Source organism: Geotrypetes seraphini, chromosome 10, assembly GCF_902459505.1.
Source record: "Geotrypetes seraphini chromosome 10, aGeoSer1.1, whole genome shotgun sequence".
Classification (NCBI taxonomy): Eukaryota; Metazoa; Chordata; class Amphibia; order Gymnophiona; family Dermophiidae; genus Geotrypetes; species Geotrypetes seraphini.
This window is the reverse complement of record NC_047093.1, coordinates 15,870,314-15,896,706: the sequence shown is the minus strand read 5'-3', so window position 1 is coordinate 15,896,706 and position 26,393 is coordinate 15,870,314. Positions and strand designations below refer to the sequence as shown.

General features: G+C 43.1%; 1 protein-coding gene across 9 annotated transcripts in view; it reads left to right on the top strand.

Annotated features, from left to right (window-relative positions):
* CEP112 (centrosomal protein 112) overlaps positions 1-26,393 on the top strand; it is a 729,616-nt gene that overhangs the window by 194,479 nt on the left and 508,744 nt on the right. For 7 of the 9 annotated variants that reach the window (XM_033961733.1, XM_033961732.1, XM_033961730.1 and 4 more), the window contains 2 exons: positions 590-676; positions 23,174-23,273. In XM_033961733.1, the coding sequence (XP_033817624.1) occupies positions 590-676; positions 23,174-23,273 (187 nt within the window). The remainder of the gene's footprint in view (positions 1-589; positions 677-23,173; positions 23,274-26,393) is intronic. The other 2 variants (XM_033961728.1, XM_033961731.1) reach the window with 2 other exon arrangements.

The following is a 26,393-nucleotide window of genomic DNA, read 5'->3' as shown; positions in this document are numbered from 1 at the left end:
TACAGACAGGTCGTGACCTGTTTGGGCCGCCGCGGGAGCGGACTGCTGGGCAGGATGGACCTGTGGTCTGACCCGGCAGAGGCACTGCTTATGTTCTTATGTTCTACCTAGTAGTGAAACGCCATCAGTCTTGACCATAACTGTACACAAGTAAAGATGGCGGCAGTTTGAAACAATTCCCTTTTAACACCCCACCCCTAAATAGGGTCTGTGTGAGTCATGTGTAAATAGCACAGCACAAAAATAACCTTCTTAATCCTATAAACTAAATTCTTTGTTCCATGAGGTGATCCAGAAAATTGCCGGACTAGTACCCAATGATTTACTTCCCAAATTCTATCCAGCAGCTTTGGATACTGGAAGTGGTAAAAATGCCAGTTCTTGAAATGAGGCTTTAACTACAGTTGGATTGGAGTTGACTTTGGTTATTATGATTTCTTGGAAATGTTACACTACTTATTTTTTTTAATTCTTACATCCAGATATTAGCCGCTGGGGAAAAAAATCATTTAAAAACAGATATGTCAAATAATTGGTGGCAGATGGCTATATTGAATGTGAAAATAACGGCAACCTCTTTCTCTCAAAGTTGGACATGAAAGCAAAATTGCTGGAGACCAAATTCCACGAAGAAAAGCTGATGCTACAACAGAAGCATGATACAGAGGTACAAAAGGTACAAAACCCTGTCGTGTGCTTTGCCTATGAAAGATCCCTTGTGATGAATGGATATATGCATGCTATCGTTAATCGAGGATTTCGAGAATCCAGGCTTTTATTTTTCTCTGCGGGGAGGGGCTTAGGGATTGGAGGAGCGGGGTTAATCAGATCAGGTTTTACACATTAATTTGTGCCATTTTTTTCATTGTTTCTTAAAATGTGATATACCATAACGCCTCCCATCATTGTTTGGCAAAGTCTCCTGTATTTTCAGTAATTCTTGTACTTTTCCTCTAGCCTTTTTACTTAGAGGCCCTTTTACAAAGGTGGGTTAACTGATTTAGCGTGCGCTAAATGCTAACACGCCCATAGAATATAGTGGGCGTGTTAGCATTCAGTGTGTGCTAAATCAGTTAACACGCCTTTGTAAAACTATCTATGTTCTGATAATCACTGCAGGTTCTCAGTGGATTCCTTATCTATATTGATAACTGGAACATCAAGATATCTAATCTAATCTAAACCTTAGGTTTGTATACCGCATCATCTCTACATTCGTAAAGCTCGACACAGTTAACAAGAGTTAGGGTAGAAAGGAACTCCAGTGGAGGGAAGAGGCAAAATGAAGAGAAAATTTAGAGGACTAGAATAACCAGAGAGGGAGGAGGAGTTACATTTTTAAGAATAACCAGGTTTTCAGATGTTTACGGAAGAGTTGGAGGAAGCTCAGATTCCTAAGAGGTTGTTCCAGAGCATATTACTCCATACCTTCGACAAGTACACTGGTTGCCAGTTGCATTTCAAATTCAATACAAAGCAATTGTGCAATGTCATCAATTCCTATATGGTACGATGCCTGAAATTTTAAAGAATATGATGTCTCGTTATTTATTTATTTATTTAGATTTTTATCCCGTCCTCCCAGTAGCTCAGAACGGTTTACAAGTAAACATTCACAATGGAGTGAATTGGACATACAAGATTATACAGTAGATTGAAATACTTGGACATAACAGACTGTGCAGCAGTTTAAGAATAGGGACTACACAGCAAATTAAGAACAGTAGTTTAAAAATAAGTAGTTTGGTTTAGATACAAGTTATTTGAGAGTGGACTATACAGAAATTTAGGCAGAAGATTAGAATGGAGAAAGAAAGGTAGAGGTGGGGTTAAAGGGGTTGGGTGTAGACTGAGGGTGACCTTTAGTTGAAGAGGAGGGTCTTTACCATTTCACGGAATGTCATTAGTAAGTTCTGTATTCTGAGTTGAGGGGGGAGTTGGTTCCAGAGTTGGGGAATGAAGTGGCTGTAGGAGTGTTTGCGGGCGGTTTCTGAGAGGAGGGACCTTCCGGGGGGAATGCATAGGTGTATCTCCGTTTCTGAGCGGAGGGTGCGGGTGGGGATGTAGATGGGTAGCTTGGATTTTATGTAGGAGGGGGTGGTGGCATAAATTCTTTTGTGTGCTATTGCCAGGGCCTTGAATGCACAGCGTTGGCTAATTGGGAGCCAGTGTTCAGTTATCAACCACAAAGATCCCTGCGTTCTGAAGGTGCCTCATTGCTGAAAACAAAGGCTAACCCTAAACATGTAGATACGAATGCCATGACTTTCACATGTGCAGGAGTCAAGCTATGGATGGCCTTGTTGGCCAGATATGAAAATGGGTAGAGAGGAATTCATTTAGGAAAATGTTGAAGAATCAACTATTTGTTGATGCATTTTTCTGAGCAATTGATTTTATATAAGACTGAATATGTCTGTTTTATTTTCTTATTTTGTATAGATTTTTAACATTTTATGTATGTAACTCCTTGTAAAATATATAACGTCAAGTGGAACATGAACAGTACTGCTTAGATTTAAATATGATGTGCCATTAAAAAAAATGGAGGAAAAAGCCTCAGACTGAGACCCTCCCACCTCCACAAAGGTGGTTAACAGGTGGTTAGGTGATAACCTCACTGGCAAAAAACCTCCATTGCACTCCCAAACGTCAAATCGTGCACTCAGCACTTGGTGCTCTACCCCCTGTCATGAAAACAAAGACAATACACAAGCGTTTTCAACTAGTGTGGGATTTTATTAGGCCGCAGCCATAACAGCACTATTACATCACAACTGTCATCAGCTGAGCAGAATAACTAATCAGGTATACCCACCACATGATCAGGTGCACAGCATATGCCTCGCCATCCTCTCCGAATGTGGGTTGCCGTAACAGCTTCCCCTGCTCGCTGGACCTATCCCGTTCAAGGATGTGTCCTCTCATCAGCAGTACGTTGCTGTGAAGATCATGGCCTGGCCTCCCTGCCGTCCAAGCAAGGTGACATGCCCAATTTCCTAAGCAATGTAAAGGTGTATGTCGTTGACTCATATGCTGTGCTTACCCTCCACTACCCGGGATAGCGAAACCTCGCTTATCGCGGGTTCCCCCCAAGTGCTGTAGCTGCGGCCTTATATGCAACCCACTGCATGGGTCTGCTAAAGTACTGATAACTTCATCGCCCCACTGCACGGGTAATGCGCACTAAATATATAAGCCAAAGTACTGATATCTGTCTCACCTCAGTGTACTGAATCGCCTCAGTGTACTGAAAATATACTGAAAATATATATATGCAACCCAATGCACGGGTACTGCGCTCCATAAACCAAGGTACAGATATATATGCCAAGGTACAGATAACTTCATCGTCTCAGCGTAATGAAAATAAATATATGCAACCCACTGCCAGGGTACAGCGCACTAAATATATATATATATATATATATATATATATATATATATATATATATATATATATATATATATATATATATATATATATATATAGCCTAGCCAAGTACAGAGGAGCATATCCAATGTACGGATGAGCCTAGCAATGTACAGAGAAGCATATCCAATGTACGGATGAGCCTAGCAATGTACAGAGGAGCATATCCAATGTACTGATGAGCCTAGCCCATGTACAGAGGAGCATATCCAATGTACTGATGAGCACAGGCCATGTACAGAGGAGCATATCCAATGTAATGATGAGCCTAGCAAAGTACAGAGGAGCATATCCAATGTACTGATGAGCCTAGCAATTATCTAATGTACTGATGAGCCTAGCAATGTACAGAGGAGCATTTTCAATGTACGGATGGGCCTAGCAATGAACAGAGGAGCATATCCAATGTACTGATGAGAGTAGCAATATACAGAGGAGCATATCCTAGCAATGTACAGAGGAGCCTATCCAATGTACTGGTGAGCCTAGCAATGTACAGAGGAGTATATCCAATGTACTGATAAGCCTAGCCAATGTAGTGATGAGCCTAGCTCATGTACAGAGGAGCATATCCAATGTACTGATGATCCTAGGCCATGAGGAGCATATCCCATGTATTGATGAGCCTATCCAATGTAATGCTGAGCAATTCAATGTGAGGAGCATATCAAATGTACTGATGAGTCTATCCAATGTAGTGAGGAGCATATCTGGATCAGTGTGTACCTATTACCCTACTTATCCCATGTTCCACATAATCCAAGAATGTGAGACCATTAAATATTCGGTCATAATATGTGTGTATAGTAGTTCTGGAAGGAATGTAAACCGTAAGGGAAGAGTCGGGCATAATGTCCCGTAGACGCTGTTGAGGTAAAGGAAACCCTCATTATGAAGGTCTTATAAAACCCCAATGGATAAAGCGAAAGTAGCCCTTTAAGGTAAAATAATATATTTTGTGAATTTATGAATTTATGTATTTATTTTTTTTTTTTTGTTATACATCCTTGACCTCAATGTAAAGCCCAAATCTAGCCAGCTTCCTTGTCAATATAGGACCCAGCTTCTAGTCTACATCCATTTACAACTTTCATGTAACCAGAGTAAAACTTGTTTCTAGCCACTATCTGTAGCCGATATATGAACACGCCGATTCCATCTATGTCCCTCTAAAGCCCTGTAAGGCTACGATTATAGACCCATGTATCGCATTTACCTCCCAGATGCTGATTATCGTACTGCCGATGCTTGTGAGTACAGGATTCCACAAGTCAGCTGTAGTGGGCTTGGTCTCTGGTAATGAGGTCGAAAGCAAGATGGTACATGATATCAATAGACTGTGTGGGAAAGAAAACCGTTAATACATGAGGTGTGCAGGAAGTGAGGTTAATCGAACTGGTGTGGTCAATGGAGCTCACATAGCATCCCCCGTATAAGGGGCCGGTAAGGTCAAGAAACAACATCAAGGAAGCTCAGTCGGATAACCCTGTCGACGGGCGATCTGGTCCCATCGGTTGTAGGGTTCGTGGAAGAGGACACCACCTGACGACCTGTGCTCTCGTATGGAGCAAGTGTTGTTCAGTAGTATGCATCGTACTCGTGAATCGAAGTCTAAGGGCAGGACCTGTAAATAGAAGTCCCCCCCGAGCTACCGAAGTCGTGAGGCATTTCCCCTAAGATGTGAATGCAGCCCAAATCTCGGGCGATCCTAGCCAGGGCTAAGCCACTGGACCATCTCATTGCCGAGCCTGATCATTTGCCCTCCTGATTAGTGGGGTTAAAGAGCGAGGGCAGTGATAATGCAGCTAAATTACTTCATAGCTGGAGTAATTACTTATGTGCTGGAAGAGTTTAGAACATAAGAAGTGAAGCATGTCAATAACAAATTTGATGCACGAGTATAGGATGTCAGTACTAGGAGAGACATCCCTAAGAGAGACTTGTGTATCGGCCACAAAGAGGGGAAATCAGATTGCTAGATCAAGGGGATCCGGAAGGTTAGCTTGCGGCTGTGGCAGGAGTCGGGTGTGTAGGGTCTGTTGTAGCTTGCCAGTAGCTTCTGGGGCGGGTGAAGACCCCGCTAATAAGCGTTGGGTCAGTGCGTGAACCGAGCATGGCTATCTGCTGTTGTACCACAGTCATGACGTCGGTGAGCTCCAGCTGAGCAGAGCGGCCGTAGCAGCCGCGGTAGTAGCGCGTGTGCAGAGGTGCTGGCAGCTTGGATGGCATGGCTACGAGAAATACTACAAGAATGAGACTGTAAGTACAGGCCTAAGTAGGGTGGAACACAATAAGCCTGTCATGTAAAAGAAAACCGAGCGGCCTCCACTTGTGGCTTCAGTGATTTATGAGGTTAAGTTCTATAGCAGAAAATGAATAAGGAAACCCAAATATTCTCCATCATTAAGTTGGTGAGGTCCTGCTGAGGCTGTGCGGCCGTAGAAGCCGCGGTAGTGCGTGTGCTGGCCGCAGGCTTCTTCAGCGCTGGCGGCTTGTATCGTGACTTGCGCTGTGATGGTATGGCAACGAGAAATACTAAGAGAATGAGACTGTAAGTGGTCATAAGTAGGGTGGAACATGATTGTTTATAAGCATGTCATGTAAAAGAAAAACCGAGCGGCCTCCAACTTGTGTCTTCTTTGTTTTATAAGGTTAAGTTATATAGCAGAAACTTAATAAGGAAAACACAGATAATGCAATCTGTCCCAATTGGTAATGCATAAAATGCTAATCCAGTTGAGGCTATTCCCATCCTGATCCTGATGTTTGAGATTTTGAAGATCTCAAAGCCAGATGCTCAAAAATTATTGCAAGTTATAGTTAAAGAAAATTCACGGAAATAAGAAATTTATAGATAAAGATAATTCCCGGAAATAAGAAAGTTATAGTTAAAGAAATTAATGGAAATAAGAAATGTGATGAATCCAGTGTCATAGCATAACTGGAAAGATAAATGCTGATCTAATTTGTAGCAATTGTAGCAATATTTCACATCCCGCGGATAAGAATTATAGGATCATTAAACATAGCTGATTGGACAGATGGCCAGACCAGAAATAACACAGTGAAGCATAACATACCCGTCTAACACAGCTCTGAAGGCAAGTTCCTATATTTTGTCCAGCACATTGTAGCAGAGAATTAGACTCAGATAGCAATAGGGAAATTACAAAATGCAGAGAATTAGACTCAGATAGTAATAGGGAAAGAACAGATTGTTCAGTGTGCTGAGTGCCTACCCTGCAAAATGCCACTGTATGGAGGCTGGGACAGCAACATGGAAGGTACCGGCTTAGCGGCCACGTGGGCGCTGTACCCTCACCCAGCAGCATGGCCCGCACTCTCCCGGCGACCCTCAACTTGCTAGCGAAAGAGGCAGCCGGGGCCGTCCCCATACACGAACCAGCAGTGCTGGCTAGGCGCCGAGACATGCGGCCGCGACTGGCAGCCCCCTGGGTGCCTGGAGCGCTATCTGGGTCGCTGGCCGCGTGAGGTAGGGGTAGGGCAGCCGGGAGACTGAGAGGGGGCTTTGGGCGGAGGCCATGGCGCGTGCCCGCCCGCCCCCCCCCTCATGCAGCGGAAGGGAATGCCGCGTGGCCTAGTGCGGCCGCGTGGAGTCGCAGGCCGCTATGGTGCCTGGTTCGGGGTAGAGGAGACGGCGATGGGCCATGTCGGAGGCCGCGGCCCGCTGCCGCGTGGCCGCTACAGCTCGGAGACCCAATTCCCTCTTCCCCCACCGCCGGATTGCTCACGCTGAGCGGGTGAGACGGCGCGGACAACCGCTGCCTCGTCGCGGCAGGAGATAGGCGCCTGGTTCGGGGTAGGAGTAGGGGGGCTGGGAGACAGTGATGGGCCCTGTTGGAGGACGCGGCCCGCTACCGCGTGGCCGCTAGAGGTCGGAGACACAAATCCCTCCTCCCCCACCGCCGGATTGCTCACGCTGAGCAGGTGAGACAGCGCTGACCATCGCTGCTGCGGCGCAGCAGGATGGGTGCTGGACGCGTTGGGGCAAGTAGTTGGCTGCCGCTGTAGCCGAAGACTACCCCCAATCTGCTCCCACGCGCCTGCGTCGGCTCGAGCCAGCGTTGCCTCCGTTGCAGCGTGCCTCGACCGAGAGAGTGCACGCTGCAACGGAGGCAATTTTTGGGATGGGCGCTCCCGGCCACAGCGGTTTGCGGCACAGACGGGCCAGCAACGCTCATAGGCTGCCTGTGCAGTGTTTAAGCCCCCCCAGCGCTGAGAAGCCGGCCCCCGGACAGAAGCCGGGCCTGGTCCACCAAGGGCACCCGGTCGGGATGGCCTCTCGCGTCGTCGGCATCGGAGGCAGAACGGCGGCCAAGCTGATCGCTCGTGCGCCACGTGGCCGATGGTGACCTGCCTCCCCGCTTCCCGGTCGGCACATGCTCACCAGTTGTACAGCCAAGCTCTGCAGGGGAACAGGAGCGCTCCAGCGCTACCCTGCCGGCGCCTCTGCAGGCCGGAGGAACATGAGCAATCCAGGATGCAGCAGCAAGGCTGTCCCCAAGAAGTCAGCATCGGGACTGGGCCAGCCACTGCTGTCCCACGTGGGGCGCACATGTAGGAAGCAACAGGAGAGCCGCTCCAGCCGCCGGAAAAACCCAAAGCCGGTAAGGGAAATTTGGTAAGGAAAAAAAAATTGGTGAGCAGAAGGGAAGCCGCGTCCACCTCGTGTGAAGCCGGATCCAAAGGGGCGACCTCCCCTCCGCTCACCCCTAATCTATCCTACCCCTCCCCCCCCCCTTACAGCTAGCCGATTGGCCCCAAGACTTCGGCCGATTTGTCATCGCTCCTCCCTATGTGGTTCGGAGCTTGTTCTAAAAACCTTAAACAGGGCTGTTAGTGCTGAACAATAAGAGAAATAACTTTCAACTTATCTTCTGTTGATCGGTACACCGACGGTGGCCAGCGTTTCACAAGTCTGCTGCCTCAGGGTGTAACATATCCGATCAAACTTCAAACGCATCTCCTATATCCTATATCCTTTGTGGAGTTGGGAGAGTCTCAGTTTGAGGCTTTTTCCTCCATTTTTTTAATGGCACATCACATTTAAACCTAAGCAATACTGTTCATGTTCCACTTGACATTATATATTTTTCTTTCTTTTTTTAAATAATTCTTTATTCATTTTCACAAATTACATTAAGTGTTAATATTTTCATTCACAGTAACAATAAATACATCACTTATAAACAATCATTGGTATATTACATATATTCTTATCCCTATCCCTCGCCCATCCCCCCAACCATATACTCCATTATTGTATGATATATGTAATAATAAAATACCCCCCTCCCTACCTCATAAACTAATAAACATAAGGGAAATAATTTTACTTAATCCTGACAATATTTTGTTAATGGTTTCCATACATCCTGAAATTTCTTAAAATATCCCTTTTGTAACGCAGTAAATCTTTCCATTTTATAGATATGGCATAAAGAATTCCACCAAAAGTTATAATTTAATCTCCTCCAGTCTTTCCAATTATATGTGATTTGTTGAATGGCAACCCCTGTCATTATAAGTAGCAATTTATTGTTGTTCGCAGAAATCTGACTTTTTGCTCTCATTTCCATACCAAATATCACAGTATCATAAGATAATGCCGCTGGGTTATCTAATAAATTATTAATTTGGTCCCAAATTGATTTCCAAAAATTCATAATATATGGGCAATGAAACAATAAATGATCTAAAGTTCCTGCTTCTAAATGACAATGCCAGCATCTATTAGACAAAGAACTATCTATTCTTTGCAACCTAACAGGGGTCCATAACGCTCTATGTAACAGAAAAAACCAAGTTTGTCTCATAGATGCAGACACCGTACATTTCATCCTCCAAGACCAAATTCGTGGCCATTGAGATGCAGTAATTTCATGCTTAATCTCAATGCTCCAAATATCTCTTAAACCAGTTTTTAATTTCTTCTTAGTAAATCCATTTAATAATTTATACCACTGGGCGGCCTGGTGACCCAAGAAGTCTGTCTGAAAACAAAGAAACTCCATACTATAATGATTATTAAGGTTTTTCCAATCAGGGAACCCCGCCTGATTGGCATGCTTCAGTTGCATCCATCTAAAACTTTCTGATTTATTAACTTATGTTGCAACTGTGAAAATTCAAGCATAGCACCATTAGAAATAACATTTTTCTTGTGAAAGTGTATTTTGGATATTACTTAGTTTTTCACAAAATCTGGGTTTCTTCAGCTGTAACTCCTTGTAAGCCATTTTGGGAAAAAAACGGTATAGAAATTTTAAAAATAAATAAATAAATTATACAAAGAGTAGTCCATTTTTAAGCAGATTTCATGTCTTAGGCTACTTTTTGAGTTCACGAAAAGTAAGATAATTCAAAATTCCCCTTTCCATAAAATACCTATAAGTATTACAGAGAATAAATGTATTTTTCCTGACTTTCACTAAACTTTTCCTGATTTGCATTTTCACTGAGTTTACTAGTTTTTCCCAAAGTTTTGTAAGAACTTAACAGGTCTCTCCTGTCAGAAACCGCACGCAAATGCTCCTACAGCCACTTCATCCCCCAACTCTGGAACCAACTCCCCCCACAAATCAGATTACAGAACTCATTAACGACCTTCAGGAAAGCCTTAAAGACCCTCCTCTTCAACTAAAATTACAACTGCAATCTACCCCTTCACCCCCTTAAATTCCTACCTTCCTTCTACCCTCTCTTCTCCATTCTTAACCTGTACTTAAACTACTGTATAGCCTTTGTATTCCACTGTGAATGTTTGCTTGTAGGCCGTTCTGAGCTACTGGGAGGATGGGATAGAAATCAAATGAAATAAATAAATAATAAATAAATAAGTAATTAAGTGCAGAAACACGAATGACTTACGAAAACCCATCTGCAATGCCTATTACCAATCTGGATTTATTTAGCACCTTTGATCCACACACACATCTTAAGGTATTTTCGGCCTCAGCACTTGCGGTCATACTTTTCTTGTTAAGAAAACAGGATTTGAAGCCCCAGAATTCTTTGTGATGAGAGACTTTAAAAAGGAGCGAGTCCTCATACTCGTGGTCATGTATGGGCCCATCCGACAACGCTAGGCAGCATTCTTTCATCCTCTTCTCTGCTACTCGCAAGCTGTGCACTTTGTAAGAAGACAGTCATAGAAACTTCTCCTTTCCTCTGCTTCTCAATAAAACTGTTTGTCATCTAAGGCTAGAAACGAAGTGCTTCGTCAAGCCATTCCAACCTAAAAGCAACCACATGGGCTCTTAGGATTCAAAGATTTGGCAATGCATCTCTTAACCAGAGGTGTCCAACCTTTTAGCTTCCCTGGGCTGCATTGGCAGAAAAAAATGTTTCTGGGGCCGCACAAACATGCAAACGCTGCCACAAGACAGAGAAGGGAGCCGGCAAGACGGTAAACACTTAGGGGCAGCAGAGGAAAACACTGCATCGCCCTCGACCGGGGCCGCACAAAATACTTCACGGGGCCACAGGTTGGACACCCCTGTCTTAGACATTTCTGGAGAAGAGGAAGGATGAGTAACAGTATTACTATTATCTTAATGCCAACAAATAAAATGAAATCAAAAGGTCTTGTCCAAAGGTCACACAGAGAATAGTCTTGGCAGAGGGGAATTTGAAGGAATATTTGAAGTGCACTGTCAGATGGAGCCATACGTTCCACTGTTCTCAGACCTAATTATTTTCCCCAATATTCTCAGAACCTTCTACAGGGCTGCAGTAAGCTCTAGCATGTGCTTACCACCGCTTACTATGACATACCGCAGGACAAATGCCAAATTAGTTCACACCCCAAAATATTATTTTTTTGTGCGGAGGGGGCATGTGTTAGAGGCAAATGGTAGATGTTTCTGCACTAAACGGTAAGTACAGCCATATTACCACACGTTAACTGATTTGCGCAGGATTACCACATGAGCCCGTAGGGCCAGATTCTGTAATTGGTGCCTAAAAAAAGATAAAATAAGATACCTGAAGCTAGGTGCTTCATGCATGTCAGTCACACTTAGGCGCCCATTACAGAATCACGCTTGGCGCCTAACTTAAAACGTAGCTAATGTAAGCCAGGGTTTTAAAGGTCTGCATGAATCAGCACATCTACGTTAGCACACGCCGTCTGATTAGTGCAGGATTACTGCGTGAGCCTTTACCGCCTAGAAAATAGGTGGCAGTATGAGCTTGCGCGGTCCTTTTTTTTAATAGCAATATTACTGCATGGACATTAATACAAATAAACAGAAATTTGGCCAGGGCAAGATTAACCAATAGGCCACGTAGGCACGTGCCTAGGGCCCGAAATGGTCTGGGGGGCCCGATGAAGGAGGGCATCAACATTGTTTTTTCCAAACGGTGATGGGCCCATCCAGAATCGATCGCCAACATGGGCCCCCCACCCCGATCGGCAACACGGCCCCCCCCCATCGACGGAAAGTAAGACAAGCAAGCAACGCAGATAAGAAAGGCAACGGGAACTGTAATTGTGCAAGCGGTGCTGCTTGCCCAAAGCTTCCCTCTGACACAGGTTCCTGTTTCCGCCTGGGTGCATGGTGGGGTGGGGCAGGGCAGGGGGCCCAGTGTACTTGTGTGCCTAGGGGCCCTCGATGAATTAATCCTGCCCTGAATTTGGCCATTTTGCTTCTGCAATGAAAATGGCTTTAGCACTTGGGAAAGACCTACATAAGGTGCCCTAAGGCCACTTTCTACTGCAGCTTAGTGAAAGGACCCCTTTCTGTTTATTTTATAAAGTCAAAAGAGTCTCCTATGCTCCCAGATTTACCCACAATGTTTTACCTACTCCCAGGCAAATCAGAATGCGTGCACCCACTTGTACTTTAGAAAATAGGCATCTGCATTGTAACACCGCCTCTGCTCTGCCCAAACTACTCCCCTGGGAATGCCATCATACCACTCGTGTATACCATATTTCCACATATATAGGTCACCCCATTGTATAAGCCGCAGAAAATGCCAATTTTCATTTTAAAACTCCTAGATAAGCCACCCCATTAGATAAGTCACGGTAGCTGAACTTTTTTAAAATCTTCCCCCCCCCTGGTACCTTTTTAAAATCCCCCTTAAATGCCTCCCTTGCTGGATGGCTGCCGGCTGCCTCCTCCAATTTCGCGGCCAGCGGTGCAGGGCAGAAGTGATCTTTTCGGCATCCAGCCTGACCCCATGCCACTTTCTGAATGGCGCTTCCTGAATCGTGAGAACTGACGGCAGCCATTCAGAAAGTGGCGCGGGGCCAGGCTGGATTCTGAAAAGATCGCTCCTGCTCTGCATCGCTGGCCGCGAGATTGGAGGAGGCAGTCATCCAGCGAGGGAGGTATTTAAGGGGGATTTAAAAAAGGTACGGGGGGGGATGATTTTAAAAGATTTAGATAGGCCGCCCCATTTAAGTAAGCCGCACCCCATAAGCAAGTTTGTAAAACCCATGTATAAGCTTCGGCCTATATATGGGGAAATACGGTAAATAGGTAAGCAAATGACTACACAATTTTATTCAAGCATTTTCCTGCTGTAAAACAACCCCTTAGGCAGGGGTAGGGAACTCCGGTCCTCGAGAGCCATATTCCAGTCGGGTTTTCAGGATTTCCTCAATGAATATGCATTGAAAGCAGTGCATGCAAATAGATCTCATTGGGGAAATCCTGAAAACCCGACTGGAATACATTTCTTGAGGACCGGAGTTCCCTACCCCTTCCTTAGGGGTAAAATGTGTTTCACCTGCATAAATCTCTTGTCTTCAAGTTGTCCCCAAAAGCAGTAGAACACTGAAGGCATTTTCAGGACAGGTTGATGTCGAGAAGAAGACTGTGTGCATAGTTTTGCTCGAAAGAAATAGCCACATGAAAGTGGATCCTTTTTCTAATGGTGATTTTACCCGCACACTCTCGTTTTCGTGGTGATGATGATTACAAATTACCTGTGAATTTTGCAACAGTGCATCCTGTTTTCTTTATCAGAAAGTGCTGTCACGACTTGGCATGGCATTTGCAAGACAAGATGAAGCAGAATTCGCCACAGAAGAGAAACAGTACTTAGATGCGATTCTTGTAGGAGTCTGATAAAGTGAATTTTTCATTGAGTTAAGCCTGATCATGTGATCTGAGCTCCTTTTTATTTAGATTAGCTTTTGAATATTCAGGTCTGTTATATTGCTTAGTTTATTTTGCTTTTCAGTGGACCGACTTGCGTTGATTGTACTGCTCTCTTCAACACTGCCATATGACTGTAAATGGTTACAAAAAGATTCTTCTTCGTGTGACCATATGGCTCCAGAAAAAAGGGGACGGATTGAGACATCCGGGTTTTACTTCCATTGAAAGCAACCAAGATGTCTCAATCTGTTCTCCTTACTTCCATTGCTTTCAATGGAAGTAAAACCCGGATGTCTCAATCCGTCCCCTTTTTTCTGGAGCCATATGGTCACACTATTATCTTGGGCCACGTTTCTATCCTGTGGTGTGTTGCTACAACACATGACAGCTTAATATAGACTCAGATATTACTGGCTGCTTCAGTTTTCATTTCCCAGACTGAATCACAGACAGGGAGGAAGTTGACACCACAGCATGACACATCAAAGGCTCGAGCAAAGGATGTTAATATTTGGTCAGGTGCGTATGTAACTCATCTGGTCACAACATATCCCCGTATCCCATCTCTGACAGAGATGGGAGCCTTAAGGGAACATCTTAGGAAAAATCAGAATTAGGTTAAAAAAAACCCCTTGGTTGTGCCTTCCGTTCTGCCAGCCAACATCTGTTAGCTGTCCCAACTTATCTCCAGATTCATTTACGTTCAGCTAAACCTTCTTGTTTTAGAAACATAGAAACATGAGGGCAGATAAAGGCCAAATGGCCCGTCTAGTCTGCCCATCCGCAGTAACCACTATCTCTTTCTCTCTCCAAGAGATCCCACGTGCCTATCCCTAGAAATATGAGGGCAGCTAAAAGATCTTGGTTCCGCACTCTCCAAAAAGTTTAAAACTTTCCTTAAAACATACGTTTTCTCCCCAGCACTTCCCAACTATTTCAAGTTTTGACCCCTGACACTGCCCTTGTGCAGCAGCTTCACTTGTATATGAGAACTTTTAATTCCTGCTTCTCCTTTTGTGTCCCAGATGTTAATAATCTCCCTGGAGAAAGTTGAGACTCGGGTGGCGGCTTCTCAAATCTGCCCTGGCCACTTGTGCTAAGGACAGCTCGATGATTCATTTGCAAATGGAATCATTAGAAAATGCCTCCAGGATTCTGATGTTATACAGCTATACGATGGGAGGGAGGGTACTCGGGGGAAGCAGCCAAGAAAAAGATCTGGGGGTATTGGTGGATAACACAATGAAGCAGGCGGCACAATGTGCAGCGGCCTCAAAAAAAGCGAACAGAATGTTGGGCATTATCAAAAAAGGTATCACTACCAGAACAAAAGAAGTTATCCTGCCACTGTATCGAGCAATGGTGCGCCCACATCTGGAATACTGCGTCCAATACTGGTCGCCATACCTCAAGAAGGACATGGCAATACTCGAGAGGGTCCAGAGGAGGGCAACGAGGATGATAAAGGGTATGGAGAACCTTTCATATGCCGAACGGTTGGACAGGCTGGGGCTCTTTACCCTGGAGAAGCGGAGACTGAGAGGGGACATGATAGAAACTTATAAAATCATGAAAGGCATAGAGAAGGTGGAGAGGGACAGATTCTTTAGACTAGCAGGGACAACTAAAACAAGAGGTCATTCAGAAAAACTGAGAGGAGACAAATTCATAACGAATGCAAGGAGGTTCTTCTTCACTCAGAGGGTGGTGGACACCTGGAACGCGCTTCCCGGAGAGGTGATAGGACAGAGTACAATTCTGGGGTTCAAAAAGGGACTGGATGATTTCCTGGAAGCAAAGGGAATAACAGGGTACAGATAGAGTTTTACCTTACAGGACATTGAGCGAATAGGGTATGGATATTTTAGGTTAGGTAGGGAACACTTTCAGGTCATGGACCTGGGGGGCCGCCGCGGGAGCGGACTGCCGGGCACGATGGACCCCTGGTCTGACCCGGCAGAGGCAACGCTTATGTTCTTATGTTCTTAAGATTATATTGAATTGTCCCGTTACTCATCTTTTGTCACCTATGGAATTCTTTAAAATTTATCTTGACAGTGATTAAGAGATTTCCATTTGTATATTATGTCCCTAGAGGAGTTAGACATGAAAATCAAGTGGGTGAACTGGTTAATTTGAATTCTTCAGGTAGTTCAGATCTCACTAAGTTCTTCGAATCCTCTCAAGAGAATATTGTTGAGGGCTACTTTTAAGTCTCTCTCAACAAATAAGAAAAGATGTTGATATTAAAAACTTGCTTTAAGAAGAAAAATGTACCTTTCTGTGGTCAATCTAATTTTGTGTTTCTTGGTGTCTCCAGACCAACTCAATTACGTCAAAAGGCCGCCTTATTGCTTAAGCCTAAGGTTTTGGCAATTGGGGGATCATTTTTTTCTCGTTTCCCTGTAAGTGTCTGGTCATATGGAGAAAATTCATATATTTTCTTAGATCCGCGGAGGGGCATAATCAAAAGAAACATCTAAGTCTGCTTTGGCCTAACTCACAAGTTGTCCAAAGTTGGACATAGGAAAAGGTCCATTTTCAAAAAATACGTCCAGCATATATATATATATTTTTTTTTTCTAAAATCGTCCAGCTGTACGTCCAGCCGTCTGATCGTCCAGACCGCTAGCTAAGTTGTCCATCTTTATACCCCATTTTCATCCAAAAATTCATCCAAGTCAAAAACGCCTAGAAAAAGACCTTTTGGACATGGGAGGGGGAAGAAAAGTAAGGGACTGGACACCCAGACATGGCAACAGAGTAGTGGGGCACCTTTCAGGGCACTGCTGTGAACTTTACAAAAAGGGTGCCACATAAACATCTCATAACAGCTCCCTTATAGCCCCTAAAACACCCCCAGAATCTACTAGACCCACCTATATACCACCCCAATAGCCCTTATGGCTGCAGGAGCCACTTATATGGCAGTGCAAAAGGGTTTGGGTTTTTTTTTTTTTTTTTAGGGGGTGCACATGTTTATCCATGAATGCAGTGATTAGAGTGGCTTATGGGCCTAGATCCTCCTCTCCAAGGTTCATTAACCCACTCCCAAGACCACTTAATCCACCTCTGTGCAGCTCTACTAGGCTTTCCTATGCCAGACTGCCAGGTGCTGATGTTCTGGAGGCAGATATGTAAAGTTGTTATTATGTTTTTTAGGGGGGGGGTCAGTGATCACTGGGGCAGTGTGTGGGGGTCTGTACTTTGTGTCTGCAGTGTTTATCTGGCCACTTTGGATACCTTTTGTGGACTTAGACCTGGTTTTAAATTGCCTAAGTCACAATGTCCAAGTTCCGTCTAGGCAGTGTTGCAAAACCTTTGCTTATACATGCAGTACAACTAAGTCTAGGACAGCCCACGTCCCGCCCAAATCCCGCCCTCACCGCTCCTCCTGAAACGCCCCTTTTAGCTCTGGTCGTTCAGCAGCGCTGTGAAGGCCTAAGTCGTTTTAAATCCGTCTAAAACCCTGTTCGATTATCAGCACTTGGACGTTTTTTGTTACGATGTAGTCCGATATTTAGACATTTTTCTGTTTCGATTATGAGCCCCATTACATTTAGAAAATTTTCTGACCGACAAGCTTTCAGTTTCAAAATAATATTCTATTGCAGGTTTATTAGGGTTTTATATTAGTTTGAACTCAACTCTATGAATCTGAATATTTTCTATTTCATTTTTCTGAGACTTGGTATCTCTCGATGACTTTATCCTTAATGTGGACTTGATACTGAATTTGCTTTTTCTTTCTAGATTGATATTTGTATTATGTTGTATTTCTTAATTTCTCTATTGATATCCTATCTCTTTATCTTATCTCTAGCTTTCCTATCTCTGATGGAATTCCTTTTCTAATTTGTCTATATTTTACTGTAAACCGCTTAGATCTGTAATATGCTTAAGTGGTATATAAAATGTTAATAAAACATAATTTTAAAAAAATCACCCTTCCTGCATCTCTTATTATATACTAGATATCATATAGTATCTTTAGGAAAGAACAAAAAACCACCTTGTTTAAGAAATTTATAACCTAACCAGACTTCTCCCCTAAAATCGGAGCCTCCTCCCATCCCAAGGAGTCCGTCTACCCTCTTCTGCCAAAATTTCTATCTTTAATTGTTACCAGTTTTTCCCACTGGTGCCCGTCCTTCGTTCAAATGTACCAAGTTAACAACTTACTTCTCATCAACATCTTATGTTATCTTTTGCACCTTTGTAACTCAAAGCGCAATCTCCTTTCTCTTCTCCTACTTATGCTCTGAATATCGTCGACTGTATAATGCTACTCATTGTGAAACCGTGTAATACACAGACCCTGTAACTCTCCTGTTACTATCACTAGATGTTCAATGCTATACTCTGTAATTCGCTGTCTGTACAGTTTCTCTTCATTGTAAACCGCCTAGAAGTCGCAAGATTGTTGGCGGTATATAAGAATAAAGTTATTATTATTATTATTAGTCTTTAAGCCCGTTACATAAACGGGTGCTAGAGATGTCTGTCTGTCTGGGTCTCCCCCCCCCTGTCTGCACCTCTCATAGTCCAGCATCTGCCTCCTCTCTTTCCCCTTTGGTCCAGACCTTTCTGTGTTTCTTCTGCTTACAACCCCCACCCCTTCTTTGCCTCTCTCTCCTTCCTTCCTCCCTATGTCCCCCTTACTGTCTTTCAGCATTTGTCCCACCCCTCCCCTGAAGCCAGCCTGCCTTCGTCCCTCCTGCGCCGAAGCCTGGCCTACCTGCTGGCGATACTTCCTCCCCCCGGTCCACTGCCACTCGCCACCCTTGACCGCCTTCCCGCCTCCTCCCAAGCAGACGTTGCCTCCGGCGTCACCCCGCCCTCTGGCGAGAAATCGACGGCTCGTTGATCGACCGCCGCGAGACTCGAGCCCTCTGCCATTTTAGGCGGGGACGTCAGGGGGCGGTGCTTGGGCAAAGTTAACTCTTGATCTGTCCGCGCGGAGCCTGCTTACGGAAGCCCTTTTATTTATTTTTCTAAGCGGCAGACATGGCCACACCACAGCGCTCGCGCCAGCTGAGAGGCCAAGGCGGGAAGATGCAGCCCGTCGCGAGCGCTGAATCCCTCTGTAGAGATGAAACTTTTTTGTCCTTCTCGCCTTGGGAGGACAGTTGAGCCGGGAGGAAGGAGGCACTGGCACACGCGCCTCAAGCTAGCGCAGGCGCTGTGAGGACTGGCACAGAAGCATACCTCATGGCGCCAGGAATCACGAAGTTTGAACAGCGCATGCGCGCTCTAGGGTTTTATTATTATAGATTGTAATTGTAAGTTGGACCCTTTTGTATTTTCCTCTGTTACCCTTTTATTTAATATTTTTTAGTTAATCCACTGCACCTTCTGTCTTAGTAATCTTTTTAAAACGTATCATAACCTGCAAAATAGAAAGCAGACATCCTTACTCCACACAGGACTTGTCTCCTAAATTGTGTTTGCTGTTTAGTGCATGAGAATACAAGAACTGGCAAAGTGGGTCAGAGCAAAAGTCCAGCAAGCCCCGTATCCTGTGTAGCCCCCACGTTTGCTGAATCCTTACATCAGCTCCCATTGTTATCATCAGTGGCCACATTTAGCCTCTTTTGATGTCGATCCTCAAACCGTCCGGCTTCACTTTCTAGTCTTACATCAAAAGAATATGCCAGATCATGGAGATAAGAAACAAATCCATTGAGTCCCACTGACATACATCATTATATGGAAGAAGCATGTGACGGGTAAAGCAGCTGCTCTTTAAACGGAAGCTCTCGTTGTTCACTTAGCAGAAATTACATCCTGAAAGTAAATAACATTTGTCCAGTGCTACAGAGCTTTGAGCACAGCTCCCGTGATGAGAGGGTTATTTTCTAACAGGAAAGGCACATAAGTACATCTAGTGCCTAGATTTTTTTTAGAATTTAGCTCATGCCTTTCCAGTGGCAGTTCATGGTGAATTAAATCCAGATATCCCCAGAGGGCCAGCAGTTTATGGGGTCCTTTTACTATACTTTTTTAAATAAGTCCACACGTAGAGTTTCTTTACATTTCCTTCTATTAAATTATGTTGTTATAAAAGATTTCTTGAGAGAACTCTCTCTTTTCAGGCTGCTACATTGAATGGTTGGTTTGGAAAAATTATGCTAGGAGCTTCCTCCTATCTTGATTTTAGAAAATTATTTCATAAATTTGTATCCTAATTGTATTCTGTCGTCTTTTTAAAATTTTATGCATTTCTTAGGTTTTATTATCTGATGTATTTCCATTTTAAATTGTATTCTTCAGTTTTTATTTGTTGTGAACCACCTAGAACCATTCCTGGTTAGGCGGTATCTAAAAAATAAAATTATTATTATTATTATCACTAAGCTATAGTAAGTACTAGTGTGCATTAACGCAACTTACAATACTTATCGCAGGATGCACTCAGGTGTCCTGTAGTAAGATCCAAACCGGTGCTAAAATGTTTGTTGGAGGCAGTGGCATACCTAGGATATGTAGCCGCTGGTAACCCAGATGTGATGAAAAACCAATGTATGATAGAGTAAACACTTTCAACACTGAATGTGAAGATGTCCAAAAATGTAAGCCAGGAACAGCCTAGACCAGGGGTCTCAAAGTCCCTCCTTGAGGGCCGCAATCCAGTCGGGTTTTCAGGATTTCCCCAATGAATATGCATGAGATCTATGTGCATGCCCTGCTTTCAATGCATATTCATTGGGGAAATCCTGAAAACCCGACTGGATTGCGGCCCTTAAGGAGGGACTTTGAGATCCCTGGTCTAGAACAGACATGGACAATTCCGGACCGGCTGGAATCCAGTCGGGTTTTCAGGATTTCCCCAATGAATATGCATGAGATCTATGTGCATGCACTGCTTTCAATGCATATTCATTGGGGGAAATCCTGAAAACCCGACTGGATTGCGGCCCTCAAGGAGGGACTTTGAGATCCCTGGCCTAGACCTAACTCAATCCAAAAAATGAAGGAAAAAGCCTCAGAAAGGGCCCTCCCACCTCACCAAAACGTCTCAAAGAGGTGGTCGAGCGTTCACCTCACTGGCAAAAAACCTTCATTATGTGATAAAGTCTTATGCTGTGCTGTAATGTGCCAACGAAAATTAAATAATAGAGGAATTATTCCACTTATCTTCACTGATCGGTACAGCAACGGTGGCCAGCATTTCACAAATTCATGTTGCCTCAGGATGTATCCCGACCGATCAGGTTTCATTCAGAACAGGACGCCAAACCGCCTCTTGCCAGTGAGGTGAACGCTCGACCACCTCTTTGAGCCGTTTTGGTGAGGTGGAAGGGTCCTTTATGAGGCTTTTTCCTTCATTTTTTGGATTGAGTTAGGTCTATGCTGTTCCTGGCTTACATTTTTGGACATTTTCACATTCAATGTTGAAAGTGTTTACTCTATCACACTCAAGGTCAACCATTTTTTAACATCCCCCCTCCCCCCCGATATAAAAAAATATTTTTTGTGATTTTATTTATTTATTTTTATAACCGGTCCTCCCCAAAGAGCTCGGAATGGGTTACAGTTTAACATCCACAGTATTACAATATAACATTACATAGGATTCCAAGCATACAGCGTAGCAAGGCTGAAAGGGCGGAGTCTGGAGTTGGCGGTTGAACAGATCACTGCGTTGCTGCCATTCCTAGAACACATTGTAATTAACTTTGCTGGGTATTAGCTGAATAGCAAAATGTCGGGACTCTTCCTAAGAGTTCAGTTGCCAACCCCTGGACTAATAATAATATTTATTTTTATATATCGCCATACTCAGGAGTTCTAGGCGGTTCACAACAATGGGATAAGATACAAACAGTACAAGTTATTTAAAAAGACAGCAATTGAAGGCAGCTGAAGAAAGAAATACATAATTTATGAAAAGCGTACTGGTTTATTTACTTTTCCTAATCCCAAAAATTGCCGTTATAAAAAATATTTTGATCGATCTTTGGCTTATCAAGCAGGTAAAGTTCAAGTATGGTTAGACGGCCTGATTCAACAATCGGCATCTTGTTGCACCTTTAGAAAATTGATTAAGACCTATTTGTTTAAAAAATTGGTACTTGATTGATGACTATATCATAGTTTCTTATTGTATTTTTCACTATTGAAATATTGTACTGCTTTTCTGTGTGCTTTGTATCATCACTGAAATGCCTAGTCCTCTTTATTCTGTGAACCGCCTAGAACCTTTTGGGTGCTGGCGGTATAGAAAAATAAAGTTGTTATTATTATTCATGCATTAATTCTGGCTGCTAATCTGCTTTGGTAAATCAGCTCCAAAGCTAAACTAAAGCATTAGCCATGTTCTTGTTGAAAAATTGTGTTTATATTATACTGAAGATTCAGCACAAGTTTTGCATTAACAAAATTAACAGTCTTCTAATTTCAGTTGATTCAGAACTGTTCAAGGTGTTACTTTGATATTCCATTTTATTTCTAATATTATCCTTCCTCTAATAATGGCTCATCCCTCCCCCTGTTTCAGCCTCAAAAACCCTGTAAATTTCATCTTCAAAACCAAATTTAGATTCCTCCAATAACAGACCATTTCCCAGAATTCACAGTAACTGACATGGTTCTCCTCTTCCTTCCCCACCCTCTCCCAACCCATGATGATCAGACTTCTCTTCTTTTTTTTTTTAAATTTATTTATCATTTTAATACATCCTATGGACAAAGATGTTTAAAGGCAAATACAGAAATATAATACTCTCTTAGTCATAACACAAACTAAGAACTAAAAATTAAACATACATAATAAGTCGTCTAATACAGTCCACAACCTGAAGAGAGGAGACAAGATGAAATAAAGCCCCTCGGGAAAGGGGACATATACAAAGGAAAATGAGAATATTAAAAAATAGAGCAGCTAGATCTTATCCTATCCAAAAAATTAAATACCGCATAAGTAACCTGTATCATTTGGAATGTATAGAGATTCCTTTACCTTCAAGGAAAAAGCCTAATGGGCAGGTTCAAAGAAAATATATTTACTCCCCTGATAGGAGACAAAACATTTACAAGGAAATCTCAACTGAAAACCTGCCCCCAAAGCAATCACCTTTGATCTATAAGACAAAAATTCTTTCCTCCTGGATTGCGTTCACCTCGAAACATCAGGAAATATATATACCCTTTCCCCCAAATAGGTAATTGCTTTAAATTAAAATATAATTTCAGCAACATCTCTTTATCTTGGAGAAATACCAACGAGACCAACAGTGTTGCTCTTCCCAGACTTCTCTTCTTACCTTTACTCATGTTTCTGGCGCTGAGCTACTGTGGGGCACAGACTCCACACTGGACCAGCGCCATAACCATGAGGAGAGCTGAGAAGAGAGATCCAGTCATCTTCAGGGGGAGTGTAGAGGAGAGCAGTGCCAGTTACCATGGGGAGCAGGGTGGAGGAAAGACTTGGTGATCTTTGAGGGGGGAGGAGAGAAATGGTTCCTCCATTAATGGCCCACCCTAGACTTCAGAAAAGTAGTTGAAACAATACAGTAGCTTTCTTTAAAATGTAGCTAGCTTTCAACGCAAGCTGTTTGCGCATGGGGCGTGCATGCTTATACGCTTTCAATTCTTCTTACAGATCTTGGACAGAAAAAATAATGAGATTGAGGAACTGAAGACCATGCACAGAAGTAAACAGAATGAATCGGGGGAGGTAATCCGGAAGCTTGAAAAAAAAGGTGACAAATGGATTTTTTTTTTTTTTTTTAAATAATGAAAATGTGCTGTGTACAACTGCTACAATTTGATGAGAGCCTAACTTACAAAAACAATGTGAAGGTTTAAACCCAATAGTATTAGAAATCGAAAACTTAAAACCTGTTTAAGAGTCATCGTATCCCAATGGTTAGGGCACAAAGTGACTTTGAAATCCAGCAAATTTTTCGAGATCACTGCAAGTTTTGGCGTCTCATAGTAAGGGCCAGATTCAGTAAACAGTGCTCAGATTTAGGCTCCTGGGAAAATCTGTGCAAAGCGCTATCTTATAAAGCAGGATCTGCCCGAGCACTAGTGCGGCTTTCTGCCTCCTGAAACCTGATGTAAATCCTGGCGTACAAGTTGGCCCTGTCACCTCAGTATTCTAAATTCTGACCTTGAGCTGTTCATGTCCCTCTTATGGCCACTCCCCCTGTTGGGTTGCACACGAGACAATTTAGGCGTACATAGATCTAAATTAGTGCCACGACATCAGTAATTGATTGCTGACACTTGCTTAACTCATTAATTTGTGTGCACATATGCCCTGTGTGCTCACCTATATAGAATCTGGGGACAAATATATTTTAACACAGATAATTATTTGTTAGAACTATGGGGTGGGGCTAATTTTATAAGTGATGCATTAGTAAAAAAGTGATTACATGCTGTCTGATATCAAATGCAAATAATGCATAATTTGCTCATCTATTTTGTTTTTAAAAATGACACTGAGGGCTTGATTCTCTAAAGGATGCCAATCTCGGCGGCCGTGCGTGTCAATCACACATTGGTGTCCTTTAGAGAATCGCGCCTTTTTTTTTTTTTTTCTAACAGCCGCCTTAAAAATAAAGGCCAGCATTTTATAGGCCTTCATTTAAGGCGTCTATCTCGTGCCTACGGAGACACATAGGGGTGCTTACGGACGCGCAAGGCCACTTCCGGTGGAAGCCACGTCCACGCCAGCTTTGGGTGTCAGTAGGCATGCCTAGACACATCCATAGGGGTGAGTCAGATGCCTGTATTGTAGGTGTCCTTTGCCGCATGGATTAAAAAAAATAAAACATGCATCCTGATTGGCTGGTGAGACAGCTTTAGGACATCTACCACCATCTACAATCATGACGCTGTTTGTAGAACCATTCCCTGATAGTATTTGGGCCAGGTTAAGGGCAGGACAGAGGCAGCCCTAAAAATTATTCAGTAGTGACAATATTCAGCCACTGTTTGGATAAGTTCATCTACCATGAGCTCTAAATTTCTCCTGGAATCTTCCAGTCTAACAATTGTAACTTGATACATTCCTGATTCTATGTACTGTAATATTCCTGAAATTGTCCAGTCTCTTAATTTGTAATCCGCTTAGAACCGCAAGGCACAAGCGGAATAGAAATCTGTAATGTAAATATAATGTAAATGTAAGTTCTCAGTTTTGTTTAGGCCTGTGGAATATTGGCTCAAAACTAGGTGGATAGTACCACACTATACGTATATTTGAGGCTGCTGTATGTATATATATATATATATATATATACACACTAAGGTAAGCACTGGTTTTGGCACTTAACTTGGTGACCTGTCATTCCCGCGACAATCACACGCAGGACTTAAAACAGTTACTGTTAGGGGTGTGTGTGGAGGAATCCCCCCAGTAAACTTACAAGTATTCGTGCTCCTGAGTGGGGAACCCCCCCCCCCCCCACTACACAAAAAACTGCCAAATACCCAAAAAACTAAGCAAAAAGGCAGTTTTCAGTGTAGGGGGAGGGATTCCAACTTCCCCAACGAAAGCACAAACACTTGTAAGTTTACAGGGGGGGTTCGCCCCCCACCCCCCTCACAGCGCTAACAGTAACTGTTTTAAGCCGGAGCACATAATTCCTGGGCGGGATTGTCGGCGTGCTTTTGTCCGGCGCGTTTCTGTTACGGTACCCTTAACTTTGTATGATCGCTGGGCAGTTCAATATGGACCCCAATTTCTGCTGTCCATGGACTTCTGCTGGATTTTCAAAGTAAAACTCTGTGCTTAATTTGAAAATTATCCTGGGAAAAATACCCCCACCCATGTAATACCCGCTGATTCAAGTGCATGCATGATTTGAAAGTCTGCAGGTGGTTCTAAATGCTTCCCTGGCGCCTCTTCCCAGGAAAATCTCCCCCTTTAGCAGGCAGAAGAACGCCTGTACTGTTAACCTGCACATAAAGAGGGTCTTTGTGAGACATCCAAAAAGAGGTACCTTTTGTCAAATAGGCAACCAGAACTAATTCACAAGGGCCCACACACAAAATTTATACCTGCTCTGAAAAAGGATTTACATATAAGGTAGACAAGCTCTCCCATACACTTGCATGGAAAACTATTAAACCTAAAAATAGGTTCTTACATGTTCCAGCTTAGGGGCCACCATATGTTCCAGTTTCTTTCATCTACATCTGCCCCTGAGATCACGTAAAAGCAGTTGCGCCCTTTCCATGCATCTGCTTTGAATGTGATTATGCATTGGGCAGTTTTATACAAGCCATTTCTTCATGTAAAAGAGGCTCTACATAGGCAACTTTATAAAGACCAGTTTCAGGCCAGTAAGGTGCTCTTTTATCCATGGTAATGACCCTTTGTAAGCAAATTTATATAGCAATTGCCAGTTTTAACAATTTTCTGTTATCTGGCTATTGCTATAGCCGGGCATAGCCTTTGTTTATTTGTAAGATAAGTTCTTCCATTGTCAACATTTCTCTTGTTGAGTTCATATTAATTATACTTTTTGTTACTGGCAGTGATTTAGGAAATCTTGTATGTAATTGTGTATTTTACCTGCTTCTATTTCCCTTATGTTTCAAGATCATTTCAGTTGATTGATCTTAGAGCTTCTGCTGATTTTACTAAATTTTTAGCAGAGAATTGCCTTGGCCTTTTTAGCCCATTTGAATATGTAAAAATGAGTCTATAAACAAATTGAAGATTATATCTTTTTATTGGACATATTTAATACATCTACAGTAAGCTTTTGGAAAGCTTCTCAGATATTTTAGTCCTGTAAAAAGATTTCACCTAATGTTGGTTGACCATTGTTATTGGTTTCACTAAAATTTATTAATTCTATTGA